This window comes from Canis aureus, chromosome 19 (genome assembly GCF_053574225.1).
Source record: "Canis aureus isolate CA01 chromosome 19, VMU_Caureus_v.1.0, whole genome shotgun sequence".
Classification (NCBI taxonomy): domain Eukaryota; kingdom Metazoa; phylum Chordata; class Mammalia; order Carnivora; family Canidae; genus Canis; species Canis aureus.
Genome location: NC_135629.1, coordinates 19,870,111 through 19,890,201, shown reverse-complemented (window position 1 = coordinate 19,890,201; position 20,091 = coordinate 19,870,111). Strand labels below are relative to the sequence as shown.

Here is a 20,091-nt window from a genome sequence, read left to right as displayed (position 1 = left end):
TCGATCCCGGGTCTCCAGGATCGCGCCCTGGGCCAAAGGCAGGCGCCAAACCGCTGCGCCACCCAGGGATCCCTAGATGACAAAATAACCTTGAGTGTACTTCAGTGAGGTGAGCCACAGAATCCTCCAATGAGAGGTTGGCCAAAGCACAACCGTGAAATCTTTTCTCTGCTGTCAAATTGTCAGTGAGTTTTAAGGAAGAAGCTAACAGGGTTGTTTTGGCGAGAGGAGGGAGGATAAAACTGTTTTCAGGGCACAGGAATTAGCATGTGGACTCTCATCCCTATGACAGAGAAGAACCTGCAGCATTTTCTAAGATGATTTATTAGACATGGGTAGAATTTGCTAGAAACCTACCAGGAGCAAATCATCTGGGAAGGAATTAATGATCCAAACACAACACTTGATAATGCAATTAGAATATGAGGAAATGTAGGAATTTTCCAGAGAGAGAGAGAGAGAGACAGATTTAGAAAAGTAGGGAGGGAGGGGGGCAGAGAGAGACAGGGAGGGGAGCAGTGAGAGAGAGGGAGAGAGAAAGAGAGTAACGTACGTGTACATGATTTTGATTATGTCAAACTCAAAGCCAAAAAAGAATCTAACAACTTTCCGAAAGAGTAAAGTTGTCAGGGGCAGAAGGAGAGGACTAGGGTGCTCTTTCTAGCTCTGATGCTTTGCTATGGTTAGCAAGTGTCCCAGCTGAGTGGAAATGCACTTGCAGCTATGTTTCATCAAAGTGGTGTGCGGGTCTGAGAAAAAGAATTAAGACCACTGGCAGCAAAATAGGAGACCCGCCCATCACAGAATGGCAAAGCGCAGTGATGAGACACCGTGTTTTTCTTTAGCTGCTGTAGGCAACAGTAAGATTTCTCCCTCCTACTTTGGTTTGGGTCAGGAAATTTTTCCTTTAAACTTTTTCTTACTTGAGCTGGAAACCAAAAGCCTGGAACTCTGGAAGCTTCTTTTTGACCTCATTTTTTCTTGCCTCATGGATGAGCTCATAGAAAAACATGTTTCCCAGTGGCAACATCCACTGTGTGTGTCCAAAGGAAATTTCCAGCTGTTCTACTTTTCTAGCTGCTGTCCTAGGCTTTGTGTACACACTCTGTCTAGGTAACTCAGGCTTCATTTTCTTTATTTTTACGAATGTCTAACCCTAGACATTTTAAATTTTTATTATTGAACACTGTATCTTCCTTGTCCCCCTCATTTGTTTAGTTTGGAGAGGGTATGGCTAACATTTGTAATGCCTTTTCAAAGCACTTCTTTATTTAAATATTTGGTGTAGTCATACCACCATCTACACAGCATTTTCATACTTTCAAAGTGTTTTCATCTGCTTTAGCTCAGCATGTAAGTGTCAAACTTGGGATGGCACCCTGGAAGCAGAGCCCTCTTGGGATACTCAGGGGCCAATGAGACATATCCACAGGGAAGTATTAGCTTTTCCTAAAAGACAGGACTCTTTCTGCCCTGGAGCTCCTGCCTGGCTAATGCTGCCTGCTTGGTGTTCAGACAGCTAGGAAGCCAGCCTGGCCACCAGGATTGGATCTTAACCCCGAAACAGGTGGCTCCTCGTGCTTGCCAACGGCCATCCACAGACCATGTTACTGGTGTGTTTTCATCTGTGTGATAACTTGGCAATGTCGCCCTCCACCTCTAGGTGGTAAGAACTGGGCGGATCACGACTTTGTTGGTTTTGCAACTCCTGCATCATCACCAGTGGCCGTCCCTACTTGGCACACTAGAGGTGTTTAAGAAATAGCATATGGAGCAAAGGACAGAATCTGAGCATTTCCTCCAAATGTACTATGTATTTCCACCTTTTCATTACTCTTCTTGGGAATAATTTCTTTTAAAAGCCCTGTGTGCCACTGCTCTATTCTAAGAAAGGACTTAGCAACAGTGGTGGCCAATGATGTCCACGTAAATTGCCCTTGTGGATCCACTGCCGTGACTTTCTCTGTCTCCCGGAGACCTTCTACCCACAATGATGATCCTTTTAGACCCAATCTTGGAGGCCTTGCTGCCATCACGTCCTCTAAGAATGCTGGCTTTCTCTCTTCGTCCCCATAGCCTCAACTGGCTTGTTTGACAACATATAATAGTTAGCACCATGCCGTACCGGGGCGAGGGCATGAGTGCTGTGAGCCCAGGGCTGCTTTCCATCTTTTCCTCAGCATGGCCCAGAGAACAAAGTAGGCACTCAATAAATGCTGGCTTTAGGACAACTAGAGGGTGACTCTCAACTGGGGTAACTCACAAATGGAACTCGTCTCCTGCTTTCATTAGACAGCAAGATGAACTTTCCTTGAAGGAAGTATCACATCAGTACATCATGTAACCCCCAGAGCTATGGAATTGCTTTTTTTTTTTTTTTTTGTAAAAAAACAAAACCAACCTCCCTTTAATAAAGGATCAAACTGAGCACAGTTTCCTGGTCCAGTCTTTTGACGATACTTCCATTGCAGATCCATATTCCTTCAAGTTTTCCTTATAACGTAATTATATGCTCATTAGTGTAAAATTGAATTTCTGACCTCCCGCCCTTCCAGAATATAAGCCCCCTAGGACAGCGACTTCTCTGTCTATCGCACTGCCAGATATTTAGTACAATGCTGAGGACATAGTTCAGACAGTGCGCCGGAGGCGGGTGGTTCTGTGTTAGGATCCTGGCTCTGCCCTGTAGGAGCTGCGTGATCTCAGGCACATTAATCTGCTTCTTCGACTAACACTCAGTTGTCTCATCTGTATAATGGACACAACAGGAGCTGTGCTTTAAGGAGTTGTGTTAGAATTACATGAGATTCTGAAACTAATACATGTATACAGACCACATGCATGGCAGACAGCAGTCATTTATCATTGCTATTAGCATAAAAATCCAAATCATTGGAATGTATTAGTCTTCAGCCTTCACTGTTAATTCAAGGACAAAGAATACAGAGCTAGAATTGCTTCTTCCTTTCTCTGGACGTTTCTTAACTGTGGCTGAATGTGGAATAGGGATCGTTCTAAAACTTGATGGCCCATTGAGAAAAAGAATGTGCTAGCTCTTCACCTTGACTTCTCCTGGAGGTTTGCCCCTCCCTTCACTGTAAGGGGAACAGATACTTGTTCTCACGTTCCACTTCATGGAGGAACCTGAACAGAAACTTCTATTGGTGGAGGGAGAGGCTAGACAGGCCAGACAACTCAAACTTCAACTCCTGGAAAATTCCTAGATACCTAGGCCTATACTACACATTTTAGGCTTAGAAAGTTGCTAGAGAGAAAACAGAAAAGGAGAAAACACTGGACCCAGGGAAACAGGCACCTCTGGTTACGGAACTATAACGTGTGCAAACACACTGATACATGCAGGTAAGTGCAGCATATGGTATCTGGTATCTAACAGGGAGAGTATAGGAAATACAAGCTATTCATGCCAGGCATTTCATAATTAGATAAAAAGGAACAGAATCCCTGATGTAAAATACTATTGTGATTCTGGGGGGTGGGGGGAAGAGCCACTGCTCTTCATCTCCTGATGCCAACTGAAATATTGTTATGAAGGATAGTAATTTCTCTCTAGGTTTTCCAGATTCCCCAAATAGTAAACAGGTGTTTGATTAAGGAAAATTGGTTCATATTATTTAGAATTTTCTTTTATTAAAATGCATGTCATTTCTAATGTTATGTGCCACACCACTGACACTTTTGGGCAGGGGAGGGGAATAATTAGTTGTCACGTATGGCAAAACAGGAATGTGTCTGGGCTGTGGGGACACTGCTTAACACACTGGGATGAAACTTATTTTCCCAGATGTCTGACAAATTAACTCTGTTTTCATTGCCTTAATGCTGTGAATAGTGTTTGTCTGCATTATATGGTTTATGCATTGTTTGTTCACAAAAAAGGGCATTTTTGCTTAAGACTTCTTTATATAGAAACATGCAAACATGCCAACTCTTAAGAAATGTGTTTGTAAAGATACAAGTTCTAAGTGTAGTCGTACAGCTGTCTTCTGTTACAACAAATGGTAGAGTTTGAGAGAATTCTTTTTGCAGCAGATGAAGAATGCTTTAATGCTAAGGAAAAAATAAAGCAGTATTTCAATACTTTTTTAAGATCTTGATTAGCAAGCCAACCCCTTCCTCCCCATCATTACTGTTTCTGATTTACTTTCCTTCAGAATTTGGGGGAGACCGAGGCTTTTTATAACAGACAATATTTCTTCTTGGGGCTCTTCTTACTATTCTTATTTTATTAAATATGAATACATTACAAGTTTTGTAAGATACACCTAATTATAAGGAATGCTACACTGAATATTTGTAAGCCCATCCCCCAATTTGAGAAAAGAGCACTACCAATATGTCACTTTGACAAGCTGAACATCACATGTCCGTGGACAGAAAGAATGCCGAGAAGAGCAGAAGAAGGTAGCAACAGAGAAGGGCCTGTTCTCTCGGGGACAAGAGTTACTACAGAACTAAAGCACAATAAATCAGATCCTCGTAGTGTGAAGCTGGTGCAGTGAGACTCTCGATGGACCGGAACAGAAAGGCCAGAAACAGCCCTAAACACACAGGCACTGTCCTTTGATGGGGGAAGAGATGGGTTTTTTCTCCTAGTGGTACTAGGAGATCCAGCCTACGAAAATGAAGTCGACTCCAGCCTTACACCTGTCTATGAAAGGCAAACGTGATAGAAAGCTTTTGGAAGAAAACACAGGATAGCAGTTTTATAGCTTCAAAGTATAAAATGTATTTCCTTACAGACAGTAAAAGCACAAACCATAAGAAGAGACTGATATATTTGACCATGTTCAATGAAGGGATTTGGTTCACTGGAAAACATCATAAAGAGAGAGCAGAGACAAGTCACAAACCGGGAGACAAGGTCTGCAAGTCATACCTGACAAAGGACTGGCATCCAGACTCTGCTCTTAAAAATTCTACAAATCAAAGGAAAAAGATGAAAAATCCAAAAGAGAATTGGGGCAGACACCTGAACAGATACTGCGCCTACGTGCATACACACACACATACGCACAGCTCAAATACAGTCAATATACACACCAAGAATAAAACACTATTTTGTTAATAATCAAGAGTAAAGCATAGTGAGATCCCTCTCCGTATTCACAGCATCCTAAGAAGTAAGGAACCAGACGATACCAAGTACTGCCAGGGATGTGAAGCAGCATCATCTACCGTGATGCTGAGAGATAATCTGGCATTGGTAAAACCAAAGAAGCGTATACCCTAAAGCCCGCCTTCCTTCCCACCCTCCTGTCCTTTTGTCCATCTGTCTGTCCATCCATTCATCCATCCATATGTAATCACCTATCTCTTAAAGCGGTGTTTCCCAAGGAGTGATCCCCAGACCAGCAGCATCTAAACTGGGAGTGGGGCACAAGACTCAGTGCTTTAACAATAATGCCTCCAGGTGATGCTGATCCATGATCAAGTTTGAGAGCCAGTGTCCGAGAGGAACTTTTGTGCTTCGAGGCTGGTGCAAGTTACAAATGAGAATCCATTCCTCTCCCCCACCCCACTTTTTCTATTAAATTAAAAAAAAAGTGAGAGTATCTTTAATGCCCAGTGAGTATGGGAATGGGTGATGAGGTAAACCAGACACTTATTTGCTGGTGGGCATTACATAGAGAGGCTTATTTGGGGGATAATCTGGCAATACTGATTAAGACCTCTAAAAGTATTTATCCCCTGGCATAACACAGCAAAATGTATACTAAGGTAATTATTAAAGATTGGTCAGTGGTACTGTTTTGTTAGACACAGTGAAACTGAGTCCTGCAATGTGAAAGTGCTCCAGAAGCAGAGTCTGTAGGTCCAAAGCTCTCATCAAGTGATGACTACTTAGTGCATCATCAGAAAGAGGTCCCTAGAATTCTGCAAATTAGGGTTCATTTGGTTAACAGGGTCTCTCTAAAAACATATTTTCTTCTGGCAGGAGGATTCTGCGTACCATCATTCACATTATGGGGAATGACTTTAATTTCCCATTTACTATGGAAAGGGAACATTTATGGAGTAGGAGGGTGTGTAACTTAGGAGGATGCAGGGTACTTCTGGAATCTGAGGTGATTCTGAGAAGGACACTGGTTAAAGAGAAGTGAAGGTTAATTTGTAGAAGATACACACACGCATATACACCTGTATGTGTAGGTATATAAGTGTATATGTCTTTAACAAAGCTTCGCTAGCCTTCATTTTTCCACTTGTAAACTAGATATTACAGAACAACTTACTTGAAAAAAGCCCTGCTTGGGATACCTGGGTGGCTCAGCGGTTGAGCGTCTGCCTTTGGCTCAGGTCGTGATCCCGGGGTCCCAGGATCGAGTCCCACATCGGGCTCCCCACATGAGCCTGCTTCTCCCTGTATCTCTGCCTCTCTCTCTCTCTTTCTGTGTCTCTCATGAATAAATAAATAAAATCTTTTTAAAAAAAAAAAGCCCTGCTTAATCACAATAAAATGACTTTTATTTTGTAGTAACCCACTGATGGTTACATTTTGATCTGAATGTTAAGTGTCTGAGATATGAGTTTGTCCTGCTGCCTATACGTCCAAAAGAATTAAGGAAAACTACCCAAGAGCTTAGGTAATTTAAGAGTCTTCCCTCTTCTAGTATTTTTAGTTTAACTTTGAACAGAGGTACTCAAACTAATGAGCACCAAACTCACCTGAAGGCCTTGTTCAACACAGATGGCTGGCACCCCTCACAGAGCTTCTGGATCAGTAGGTCTGGGGTATGGCTGGAGATTCTGCATTTCTAACAAGTTCCTACATAATGGTGATGCTGCTGGCCCAGGACCATATTGTGAGAATGAATGACTTAAAAGAAACTTCTGGAGATTCTTCAACAGTTAGAAAAGCTCTCCTTGATCCCCACTGCCTCTCAAACCAAGATCCTTTTACTCCACAATTGAACACTGATGCCAATAACTTTATCTGACTTCTGCACTGTTTCAGCATATTCTTTATAACTGATGAGTATAATAAAATATATTTGAAAAAAAGATTATCCTGCTTGGCAGGTGACTAGTACACTGGAACAGGGACTCTTTCCCCAAAGTTAACCAACAGACACACACCACTCAATATGCTCTTGGTGAAGAAATAGGAAAGCAGGTCAGTCAAAGTAGAAACATTCATTCATTCTTGACTTTTCTCAGTGCAGCACTTGCTGTTAGGCAGCAGAATCCAAGGACATTTCACCAATGTTATGACACCTGCCACACTACTGAAGGTTATGTTGCTAGAAACCTGGCTTTGTGAGCTTTAGAGAAGGGATGCTATGTTCCCTGCTGAATCCCACGCTGGTCAGAGAATGCAGGAGAGTTATTTTGGCTCTGGCATGCCTCCGGACCTGCTGATGGTATTCTTTTGTGCCTGCGCTCCCTTACCCCCAATATAGCCATGACCTCTCCTTGCATTATTAATGACTCCAAGAGAATTCATTTATTAAAGCTACATTTTTTCACTGTTCCATATGTTTCTTTCTGCCAGCCATGGCAGGCGTGTCACAGGAACGCTGAGGGAGGGGCAGTCATCTCCCCTGGGACTGTACCACCTGCCTCATGGCAATATGCAGCTGTATCTATGGAAGCCATTAGAATCCTGGGACGCGGACTCACTTGTCATTGCTAAAAGCCTTCCTAGACCAAAGTGGGACCTACCTGATACATTCCTCATTCATAAGTTAATTTGGTAAACATGTCCCAAATAGTTTACTGGTTATGTGTCAGGACCTGGGGTGTCACAGACAACAAGACAAAGTCCTTGCCTTCTTAGGACTGACATTTTTCCTGGGGACTGGGGGTTGGAGAAAATAGACAAGTTAATAAGTACATGAATTATGATAAGTGCTAGGAAGGAAATAAACTGCAGAGAGAGGTCAATATGGTTGGGTGTGGGGGGACCTCTCAGATCAGAGAAGGTCTCTGTGGAGAGGGATATTTGAGCTGAGTCTTCAAGGATGAGTTGGTGAACTATGTCTCAGATGGAGCGGAACAGTCAGCTGAAGGTTCTGAAAAGTGAGAGTAAGGTAGGTTGTGGGTGCTGCAAGAAACCTGCAAGGACCAGAGCAGATGCATGATGGGAACATGGCAGGCAACTCCCCGAAGAGGTAAAACAAGGCCAGACCACACAGGCCCCTGCAGGCCACAGTTAAGGAGCAGGTTTTATCTTAAGGGCATTGAGGGACCAATGAGCAGGGAGTGGGAAGCTCACTACTCAGCATAGGGTTGGTTGCGTAAACACGGTGGCTGAATGAACGATAGGTAAATGTCTTGTATGCCCTGTGTTCTCCACTGGCACCTTCGTGATCCAAATCACAGTCATCTCTTCCAACAGCTCGTTCTGGGCTCCTAACTAGTACCCTTGTTTCTTTTCTTGCTCCTCGTGCCCTACCAACATGTACACGATCCAATGTGTTCAACCAATCATCTGCTGAGGGTAAACGTGGTGACTAGACCTCCCAGGATTTCACAGCATAATTAAGGAGGCTGAATTAACAGATTATGCAGAAACAAGGGGACGCTTGGTGCAGGGATACATGGGTACACAGGACCTCATGGAAACTCAGTGCAGGGATGCAGAGGTGGGTAGGGGTTCATGGGAAGGCTCAGTGCAGGGCTACAACAGACTGCAGAGATACAGCAGTGCACAGGGTCTCATGGGAACACTCACAAAGGCACCTAAGCTGGGGTGGTAGCAAACTGGCCTCAGTACTAAAAGTAAAGCTAGAGAACTCCTTTAGAGTCACCTAATGCTTTGTGCCTAGAGAAGAGGTTGGTAGAGAGAGGGGAGCAAGTCCTGGTCTAACCCTAAGCCTTTCCTTTTCATTGCTTCATCAACATCGAAGTGCTTTACAGTCTACTGTTAATGGAGGAAAAAGACAAGACCTAGTGATAGATAAATGCCCACAGTGGAAAAAAATGACTTTCTCAGCCACGGATAAGCGCCATGTCATTAAGGCAAAAGGAGATGGGCTTTCTTTTTCCACACCTGCTTTACCTAAACTAATTTGGATGGTAAAGCTACTTCTAATAATAAAGCTTTTGGCATTGATAAGTTGTGTAAGCAAACATACTCTCACCCGCAGGAGAACTTAACCATGTTCAACACGTCTGTATGGAGGTCAAGGTTATGTTCATCCAGGGAACCACCATTAACTCTGTCCATACTTTATCATACCACCACCTGGCTGATTCTCAAAATCAACAACTGTAGGGAGCATAAAAGGCACAAATTCCTATTTTTTTGTTACTGAGAAGGAAAAGAACATGAGTTTTCTTAAATGAACCATTCTTAAACCTGCCTGGGAGTTTGATGGGAATGCTGCACTCCTGAACATTCTTCTCTTTGTCCACCATTTTCCCCTAACATGAGGGACCAGAGGCCCTGTCCCAAGTCCTCTCATTTGTAAGAGAACAGACCCAAATACTCCCAGGCTGATGGAGGTGCCAAGCAGCACGTGGCCCTGTTTGAGAATGCAGGGTCTCCACGTTAGCTCCACAAAGGTGAGAATGATTTTTAAAAATTAATCCAAGTGTTCCATGTAACATAGGTCATCTATTCACTGGTTTTGATAAAAATGATTTGTATTAGAGAAGAATTCAGATTTTGGAATCCCAACACAGACATTGCTGCCATCCCCAGTTATAATTCCTTTGCGTTTCAGTTTATTTTTGAAATGGGGATATAATATCACCCATCTCTTGGTGCTGCTGTGAGGATCTTATGGAGAAATGTGCAGTCAGCACTTAGCACAGTGCTGGCACACAGTAAGTACTCAATAAATAATGCTATGGTTCCTGCAATGAACATCACTGAAATCGTATCATTATGTTCTCCTTCCCTTCTTGAAAATGTGTATGCAAGACTTTTAGTAAATGTATTAGTTATTATAATTTCTAGGTTGAAGTCCCAAACACAATTATTTCCTCATGGCCTAAATAAGTGAGCAAAGGTGACTATTCTACAAAGAAGAGGTGGAAGGAATGAGTGACACTGCGGGGTGTGTTACTCTTTTCCCCTTCCCCTGGCCTCCATTTGAAATCTCTCCTCAAAGCATCCACATACTGGCCTTCCCGTTGTCTGAAAGGACACAGCTGGGGGGATGGCTGATGCTTGGCCGGTGATGGGGTCCTTGGTACTAAGCCAACAGAGCCACAGACCTCTCCATCCCTAAGCCACTCCTCCTCCACCCCTTCCCCATAACCAGGGGACCGGCTTCAGCTGGGTTCTGGCTACAGCTCTAAAGCTGTCATGTTCCCTATGCCATCAACCCCTGCACATATGGGGATTTTCTGGGCAGTTAATTTAACCAAGTAGAATAACCTCGAAGCATCTTCCTTGATAACTTTAAAGCATCTTTCTTTCTTGTGTCTGTCCTTCCGCTGCAGCAGTGGTCCTGAGTGATCAAAGTCACCCGAGAGGGGCAAGTTTTCCAAAGCAGGAGACAGCTGCTAACTTCAATGTTAAATGTCCCACAGGTAGAGGCCCTGTCTTGATGCTTCCCGGGACTCTACAGTTACCATGAAAGCACAAAGACTGCTATACCTCAACTGATCTAACAACTCCAAGGTGGTCAAAGGGCTCCTCTTGTACCCTCCTCAGAAGTATTCCAAGGATCCCCAAATATTTCAGCGCATCCCTTAATGCACAGGGCAAATCACTGATATGTGTGCACTTCTTTGCAGTGCTTTCTGACAACCAGGCAACTTCATGTGCTGCTGTTGTTTTTCTAATGTGATTAAAGGTACAATAAGGTATGTGTGCAACAAGAGGCAAAGCCATTGTTCTGCATCATTAAGCTCACAGCGGCCCCAAAAAGAAATTGTAGGCAGCTTGCCAAAGGCCCTAATGAAGAGCATCTCTTTGAATTATCTCTGGATGAGGAAAGGATAAAGTCTGAGCCCCAGAATATTTGATCCTCTTTGCGCTGCTGTTACGAGGGCTTACTGAAGCCAGACACACTGGACCTTCTGGAACTGTAATTTATGGGAACCTTAATTTCTCTGCTTTTAATAAGGCTTTGCATAATAAGAAGGGGAATGCAGTTATTAATTCCTGCAAGTGTTTTGTGAATTCCTTTATGCTACGGTTCAGGACTCCCAAAGAATAGGAGAAAGGGGATTTTACTTAGTTGGCACAAGGGTAATGGGTCTGAAAAGTAGTTTGAGTTTCCTGAAAATAAATCTGCATGGCTTCCTAAATTGCTGACAAAGTGTATTCCAGATGGAAGTCATTTATCAGCAATTTACTGCATGATGCTTTGGCCAAAAATATTTCCACATAAATTCACCTAGTAAAAAACAAACAAACAGAATCCAGGTTCTTTCTTTTGGGGGGCTATGGGATGGGGGAAAGAGCCTAAGTAATATAGAAGAATAAGGCACAAGTTAACATCAGATTTGCAGGAGATGGTGTAGGGTTGTCACATTTTGGAGGGTTCCATTGTAATTAACACACCTACAACAATGAATGCTAAATGATATTTTTGTGTACTGATAGTTAAAAGAAAAAAAAACCCCAGCAAGTTATTAAGACTTCATTTTTATGTACTATATTATATACAGAGTAGTGGGAAGTCTGTAATAAAACCACCTTGGTGATGGTTCTGTTGTTCTGCTTGTTTTGCTTCTGAATTCCTGACTCACTGAGAACTGGGGGCTCACTGCCCATTGCACATGACACTGGCAGAATTTGGATTACAACATCACCATATGATCACACAAGGGATGGAGGCCAGATCTCCAGTGCCGGTGGCACTTTTGCCCACGCCTCCAATGTGCTCCCAGACCGCTTTCAAAGGACAGAAGTCCAACAGAGTGCTAAGCATGAACTCCTATGTCAGAAGTGTATGTCAAACACTGATTTAAGATGCTTGTTTTTCGTAAACAAAAACATTGTTTTTGTTTTTTAAGATATGTGTACTCTGTATACAGGGTGGCTGGCAGTGGTGGGGTGGGGACACATGACCAAGCCCCAAAAGGTTTGTTTTGATCTCTATGCTTCAGTGGAGAAAAAGACACAGACACAGGCACACATGTGCGCACACACACACACACACACACACACACACACACACACACACCTTTTCTTCACCCAGGGTCACTTTATCATTAGATTGTTCACAGAGGCAGCCAATGCACAGAAGCAGCCTTGCTTCACTGTGTCTTTTTAATGCGACGCGCCCTCTGGTGGCGTATGCAAAACTGGTGCCCAATTGATGGCTAATCAAATTCTTTTTTTTAAGCTGTCTGGCTCTTTAAAGAATATATTGATATGCCATTCATTGTGATAAATTAAGGAATAACCACCTTTGGTTTTTTTTTTTTTTTTTACCACAAAGACCTTATTCTATCATTCTAATTAAAAAAACCTTTTGAATGGGATTATAATTTTTGATTACTGAAAAAAATTGTTAGAATGATTTAAGGGGAAAACACTTAACTGCCAAGTTCGGTTACCAACAACAGTGTGCAAACCTCATCGTTCAGGATAAAACTGGAATATTTAAAAATAAGACACTCAACATAGATGTAAGGTAAGTTATCTGGGTTATACCTTAACTGTCCCATTTCATCTCAATTGAATTTTCACGTTACTAAGGATGCAGAAGTTTTGAGAAGTCATCTGCTGTGGATGACAGCACCTAAGATCAAATCATTTGCTCTTGAAGTTCTTAAAATTTTCACAGGGTGAGGTATAGAAATGCCAAGTGTGAAGCATAAATCCGAACCACATGTCCCAGCACAAGAAGTTGCTGAAAGAATCAAGTCTCTGGTAGACGCTTGTGCTCTACTCAAAGGCGCGCCTCATAACTATTTGTAAACAGAGACAAAACCGTGCAAGCATTAATCATCATCCCATCTTCTCCGACGTGTTCAAAGGGTGACCACGCTCTGACCCCTCCTAAGACATTCGCTGACACTCCAGAGAGCGGTCAGTTGTAAAAGAGCTTTGTGACATGCCTGCTGGATACATACTTTGTGACTGTCAACATCTACTTAAATATTCAAATATAGGCACCTAAGTGCCACTGTGAGGGCAATCACGTAAGAGATTCAAGAGAATGTACAGAAGAGTCAGAAGAGCTGTCTCGGTCAGAACACAAATACACACCCAAATCCCCAATTCCTTTCCCAGAAGTTACACTCTGCCAGCTGAGTGCCGGTACACTCCCACAGAATAAAATGCAATGCGTTACCTGGCAAACTTCATAGAGCAATTTGTACTGCTCCTCTTGCTTCTGCAGGCTGCACAAACTGCATCCCATGTTTAGAGAAACGTCAAAGGAAGGCTTCAGTACTCGCCAGCACCCGGGAAAAGCAGCGTCCTGCGTGCAGGCATGAAGGTATCCTCGGAGAGCCTCAGGTGCATCGGGCGGGCTGCAACACTTCACATTGGCATTGCTCTCTAAGGCTGAAAACAACTCTCTCCCCTTCCACGCTTCCCCTCCTTCCCTCGCAGCATGCACACACACACACACACACACGCACACACGAGCCCGTGCATGCACACACACACACACACACACACACCACTCCCTCCTCTGAGGGACTCTGGCAGCTGGATTGTGGTCCAATGCACACGCTATATATACTGCTGCTCATGCATATTAATCAGTTCTCATTGACTATTCATAACAGACAATGATACAGAAGCTATAATTGCCAACTATGACAGTTGAAATTTCTCTAATTAACAAGCAAGTGCTCCAGTGGTAGGGAATAATAAAAGACACTAACAATTTTGTAAGCCATTTTCGGGCAGTTACAAATAAACATGACTGCATTTTTAGCAAGGTCTCTTAGGATAGTCCCTAATGCATTTAAGCTAAGTAGAAATTCATTTTTAAATATATCATAAAATTTTTGATGATATAAAGTGTATTTAATGCTGCAGATAATGATGGCATATAAACGAGCTTTACAGAATGCACATGTTTTGAATAATACTCATATAATATTTAGAGCTTTACCAAGTTGTAGGAAATATGTGCCATATATGAATAAAATACAGAAATTTAAATTGCAGGATCTAAGTGTGTATATGCAAAGTAACCAGGGGGATGTAAGGAGATATCCTGCCCTAAAGGTGAGCAAGAAGATAATCACTGCTAAAGTGCATTTTCAGTTCCCAAAGCAGAAAGTTCTTTCTTAAAGGGCTGCCCAGCTAAATGGAAGGAAGAGAAGCAACCAGCTTTGTGCCATCTCTATAGCTGTGTAGATGCTTCAGATAGCTTAGAGCCAACGCCACTGAGCTGTCACTGGCTACTACAGATCTGGATGTGATATTCCATGGCTGCCTAGACTTACAGAGCTCTGCTCTGTGCCGTGTGTCAAAAAAGCAGGGAGTTGCGATGATAACATGGAAGGTGAGTACTGACAGCATTTTTAAGAATTTTAATCCTTGCTGTCTTGCCTCTTGTCTCCCTTCATTTAGCCTCTGATCCACTAAGTTTGATGGCTTTTAAAACAAAAACTTTCTTTTTTCAAATGATCACCCCACCGGCTAAGTGAAAAGCACAGGTCCTATTGTTTCAATCCAAATCACTGATGTTTAAAATTCTCACAACTGCTTCCAAATCAGCATCGCACCCCCCTACATTTTATAAAGGTTGAACTGTCTCTCAGGAGGACTCCCACGTCCTGCCAAGAGACATTACAGGGCCTGAAGAATAATGCTCCCTTTCTCTGGGAGCCCAGACACACCTGTGATGTGAGTAAACCTATACATAAAATTCCACTTGGGCTGGTGGCCAGCAGATACATCTGGTCCCATTTCTCAGACCCAGAAGATGAGGCATGGCAACTTGTCACAGATCACCTAATAGCCTTAGCTTGCTGGGCGGGGAGGAAGGGAACCTTCATTTCAGACCCATACCTGGTGTCACCACGGTGGCTGGAGCAGAGAGCTGAGGCGTGCCACCAGGGAAAAGAAGGCACAGATGGGGCTGAGCAGTGGCAGTGACCTCTGACTTGCTCTGATGATGGATCCATGAGCAGGTTACTAGGAGCTCAGTTTCCTGATCCCTAATTAGCCATAAAACTACTTTGCAGAGTTTTGTTGTAACAATGTGGGAAAACACAAGCCAAAACCAGAGGTCATGCTTATTCACTGCCCTCATCCCCAGAGCCTTCCCTCTCTTTGTGGGTCTGCTCTCTTATTCCAAGAGAAATTTCAATTCTGCCCACTTCTGTTTATCCTCTGGCACACCATCTACTCCACCTGGATGACATCAAGAGCCTCCTGACACACTTCTGCTTCCTCTCTTGCCCACCCATAGACTACCCACTCCACAAGGTTGTCAGGTTGGTCTTTATAAACCAGAGACAGGATCACTTCTTTCGCTTGCTTGAAAACCCTGCCATGACTTCTCATCACACTTGGATTAAAATCACATTCTTCACTGGGCCTCCAATGCCCTAGAAAATCTGGTCCTTACCCATTAGTTTTTCTACCATCATCTACTGGTGCTCTGGTGCTCACCTCACTCCCACCAAGCCATGTCCTTCTTCTGGGTTCCCTCTATCAGAATGCACCTTTCTTCTTCCTACCCACCCAGCACTGCCATCTCAGAAGTCTTGTTAGAAAGGCAAAGCCTTTTCTAACAAAAGCCTGTGCACCTTGTATGAATTCATTTCTCAATCCTCCAAATTACTGTGTGTATCATCCCATTCATTTCCTCAGTCTTTCCTGTTCACTTATGCTTGTTTGTTCCTCACTGGTCTCCTTCCCGGGGCAGGGAACTGTGTCTGCATTACCCTGCAGTCCAGCCCTATGAAGGTGCTGGGGAAACACATGTCCTTTGGTTGAATGAATAGGTGAAGGCTGACGTCTCACAAACTCATACCCTACAGTGCAAAGTATAATTTCCACATACGGAGGACAACGGTGTGCTTGGTTTTCCTCCTCCAATGTGGTGGGCCTTTAAATTTTCTTTTCTTTTCTTTTCTTTTTTTTTTTTTTTTTGGTAAGGTTTTGTGCTTCACACTGGCTTGTATCCATATTTTCCCTGCACATCCACAGGTAAATGTAGAAATGGTCTCCTGCTAAATGGATAGGGAACTTATGCAAATCCCTTTGGTGTTTGTTAGAAAACGTTCGAATCTCATTCACAAGCCAGGAGAATTTTATTACATATTGCCCTGTATTTCAGAAAAGTTTCTCAAAATTTTGAGTCTTAGGAATCCTTCACAATCTTAAAATTACTGAGAATGGTGAACGGCTGCTGTTTATTTGGGTTATACTTATTGATGTTGATCATGTTAGAAACAGAAATACGAAATTACGTATTCCTTAATTTATTTAAAATAGCAATAAACCTATTACATATTAACATAGATAACATTTTTATGAAAAATTACCATTTTTTCCAAAACAAAAATAATTTTTTGAGAAGAATGCTATTGTTTTACATTTCCACAAAGCCCTCTATGTCTAGCTTAATTGAAGACAGCTGGCCTTTTGCTTCTGCATTCAATCATTTGTTATGTGATAGAAGGGCTTCTAGAATACTCTACTTCAAGTACATTTATAAAAGAATGAAAGCAAAAGAAAAAAATAACATCTTGATGTTTTTATGAACATAGTTTTGACCTCAGACTCCCTGAAACAGTGTTGAGGACCCCCATCCCCCAGGTAGGCCTGGGTGACATGCTGAGAATTGCTGCTCTAGAAGAACACATCAATGAGCTAGGAGTCTAAGAACCTTATTCTTGGGGGTGGAGAGAAGAGCGGAGAGGATGCTAATTCAAATTCAACTCAGGGTTGGTTTTCCATTCTTATGATTAATTACATATTATTTGGACTCAAGAATGAAAAACACTCATACCCATTATGCCTAAGACAAGACTTGCCAAACTGATTATTGGCCTTAGAAATACCCTTTCCTTTGTAAAAGTACATCTTGAACGGTTTCATTTTCAAAATGCTGCTTTCACAGAGTGAGAAACACAGCTGCGTGAAAGGAGGTTCACCTGTACTGTGATCCACACCGAGGCACTGAATCCCATGGATCCAAGAGGCACAGATCTTAGCGACAGGAAGTTATTTACAATAGAACTGTTTGTGAGAGAACAGCTGTCCCAAGTAAAAAATGAAAAACGACCGGCCTCACAAAGACCCACACTGTTTGATGAAGATGCTAAATGTCCTTTTCAAGTTAGTAATCACATCATCGGAAAGTGCCGAGGGAGCTCACTCCTCCTGGGCGCTCTGTGCCATCAGACCCCCGCCTCTTCCTGCCTCCGCGGTAATGAGAAGCGCAGTGCAAAGGGGGGTCACCGAGGCACGCGCAGAGACAGCTAGAGGAGGCAGCCGAGAAGGGCCGAAGACGCCCAGGGAACGGCCTTGGTAAGCGTTCTCTGAACTTCTAGAAGTCATCAGGGATGCGATGCGGCGCGACAGTCAGCAGATAGAGACCAAAACTTACGTTGGCTTAATTGTGGAAACCTCTATCTAATCCAGCATATTATTCCAGCACCCCCACAGGGGTGCCCGTTTGTCCACTACCTGTCATCTGACCTTCCCGTTTTCCCCAATGGGTGAGCGACGCCGGTGTCAGCGAACACTCTCTGTCAAACGGTAGGTCTTCTGGGAAGAGGATGACAAAAAATAGGTGGGATGACGGATCCACATTCGTGCTGAGAAACGGAGTCTCTCTGGGGGCCCAGCTCTAGGGAGCTGTGGAATCACCCTCGAATCTCTGACACCCGCCCACTGGCTCTGCCTTTCCTGAAGCACCTGTCAGCTTTTTTGGGAACCATGAGGCTTCATTACCTTGGTTTCTTCCCAGTTTCAATCTCGCTCTCATTTTGGTTCCTACTGTACAATGTGGCTGGAACAGTCCTACACACATACACACCCACACGGCGGGTAGAGCACCACCCTCAAGACCCAGTCCACGCTTGCACACGTGGGGACCTGACCCCTCCTGCTCTGCCCAGCGGCCTCTGTCTTCTCTTGTTCTGCAGCATCAGGGTGCTTCGTGCCTCACATCTGTGCACATGGTGGGCCTGCGGCGTGCACCACCAACTCCACGGCCTTCAGTGTGCCCCTGAATCTCCCCCCCTCTGCCCCTGGGCCATGAGGCCCCTCAGTGCATGCTGCATTTTTGCCACCTCCTTTCTGGCATGCTTCCCACCGTGTGGTCCTTCTGTGTTTACATCACTCCCTTCCTCACCGGAGAGGGCACTGGACGAGACCAGGCCTGATTCAGCTATGGACACCCACCCCTCTCCCCAGCTCCTAACGCTCAAAAAATATCTCAGGAGTAAATCTGACCTCTGCTATTTATCGAGTGCTCCCTCACCAGGAGGCACTTTCCTGAGTTCTGAGAACACAACAGTGACCAAAATGGACACAGAGTCCAGCTCTCACAAGATCAAGGCCATGTACCTGGGAAAAGCACTTTTTATGCCTGCTATGGTCTGGATGCTTGTGTCCCCTCTCAAATGAATATGCTGACATCCTAATGTTCAGTGTGATGGTATCAGGAGGTGGGGCTCTGAGAAGTGCTCAGGTGGTGAGAGTGGAGTCCTCATGAATGGGATCAGTGATCTTATAAAAGAGACCCCACAGAGCCTCCAGTCCCTTCTGCAGTGTGATAATGCAGCAAATCTCTGACTTGGAAGTGAGCCCTCACCCAATCGTGCTGGCACGCTGATCTGGGACTTCCAGCCTCCAGAATTGTGAGCAATACATGTCGGCTGTTTATGAGCCCCAGAATCGATGCTATTTTGTTAAACACCCAAAGAGACTGAGATACTACCCTTTTGCAGGACAAAAATTGCTCCTATAAGCCTTCTATACTAGTCATGGCTGGAGATTCAGATCATAATCTGTTGAGGAAACAGCACAGTACCGTCTAGTTCACCTTCACCTTTGTTAGGGTGACACTTCAGTAGCCACCTTCAATGAGTTCTTGGACTAATTCCTGAGCAAGGGGTGAGAACTGCTGGGAAGCCAAGTGTGGATGAAAATCACAATATCACAGCAAAGAAAAGAAGCAACTGCCAACAGGTTAGAACACACAAAGACACAAATGTCATGAGTTGCAAAAATATATAATAGCAGCTTTGAGTGCAGTTTTGTTTCTGAAAAGCTCTATCAGCTCGGACTATCTGCTCACGACCTCAACTTTTATTTTTATAAACGAAAGGATGTTTTTCCTTTTGACTGAGGCCCTGCTGTCCTGAGGGCATGTCCTCTGGGCTCCAGGTACCTGATGAACACCCTGGCTGCCTGAGACCCATGGCTTGCTGTTTTCACCTGCAGCAGTCTGGAGCGAAGGCACCCACTGAACCCTGGGAGAGGTGGGCGTGAGAGAACGGTGAGGGCAGCAGGGTGCCATTCAAATGCCACACGGGCACATGGGTATCAGACTCCAGGAATTGCCTGATGACCCACAAAGCAGCTGGATAAGAATGTACCCAGAGGACAGGGATCAATCATGGGGAGGCTGGAACACGAGCATTTTTGTTGAAGGCAGCCAGTGGGAAAAGAGCTTCAAGGGGCCTTGGCTTCCAACAGAAAATTCAAGTGTTCTAGCAGGCTGGACCTTGAGGCTGCCCCTGTAGATGCTTTTACTCCTTGAAGGCCCTAGAGCATGCTGTGTTTGTGCTGGTTAACAGTGCCTCTTCTTGTTTCTGGTAGTAAGGGTGTGCCTTAGTTTCCCCAACTATCTTTTGAGATTCCTGGAGGGTGGATTCCTGAGCAAGTCATCTCTATGACCCCTGAAATGCCTAGAAAAACATCAAACCCTCTCTAAATGCTTGTGAGTTCCTCACAGAGAAGAGGAAGCACACCCATTGGCCCTGGCTCAGGGAGCCAAGTGGGGAAGGGAGGTCAACTCAGTCCAATCCAGAATACCCTGAGAGCTGTAGGGAGGAAATTCACCATCTCCTGGGACCTTGGCTTCCCCACTTTACAGTGTGGCACCTACCCTCCCAAACCAAGCCTGTGGAGGGAGAGCGTTTAAGAGAGAGAAAGCCTACAAAAGCTCTCAGAACAGCCTATGGGTCTGCAATCAACCAAAAGAACCAGGGGACCCCAAGCCCTTCCAGAAT

The 20,091-nt window shown here is 44.0% G+C and overlaps 1 protein-coding gene across 4 annotated transcripts in view; it reads right to left on the bottom strand.

The window, feature by feature from the left end:
* The window catches only part of PDZRN3 (PDZ domain containing ring finger 3), a 238,032-nt gene that overhangs the window by 35,599 nt on the left and 182,342 nt on the right, over nucleotides 1-20,091 (bottom strand). Inside the window, exon 1 of one of the 4 annotated variants that reach the window (XM_077858051.1) lies at nucleotides 13,227-13,580. The exons of the other annotated variants lie outside the window; for them this stretch is intronic. Coding sequence (XP_077714177.1) covers nucleotides 13,227-13,295 — 69 coding nt within the window. The 5' untranslated portion in view covers nucleotides 13,296-13,580. Of the gene's footprint in view, nucleotides 1-13,226; nucleotides 13,581-20,091 lie in introns of those variants that run through there. 4 annotated transcript variants of the gene reach the window in all.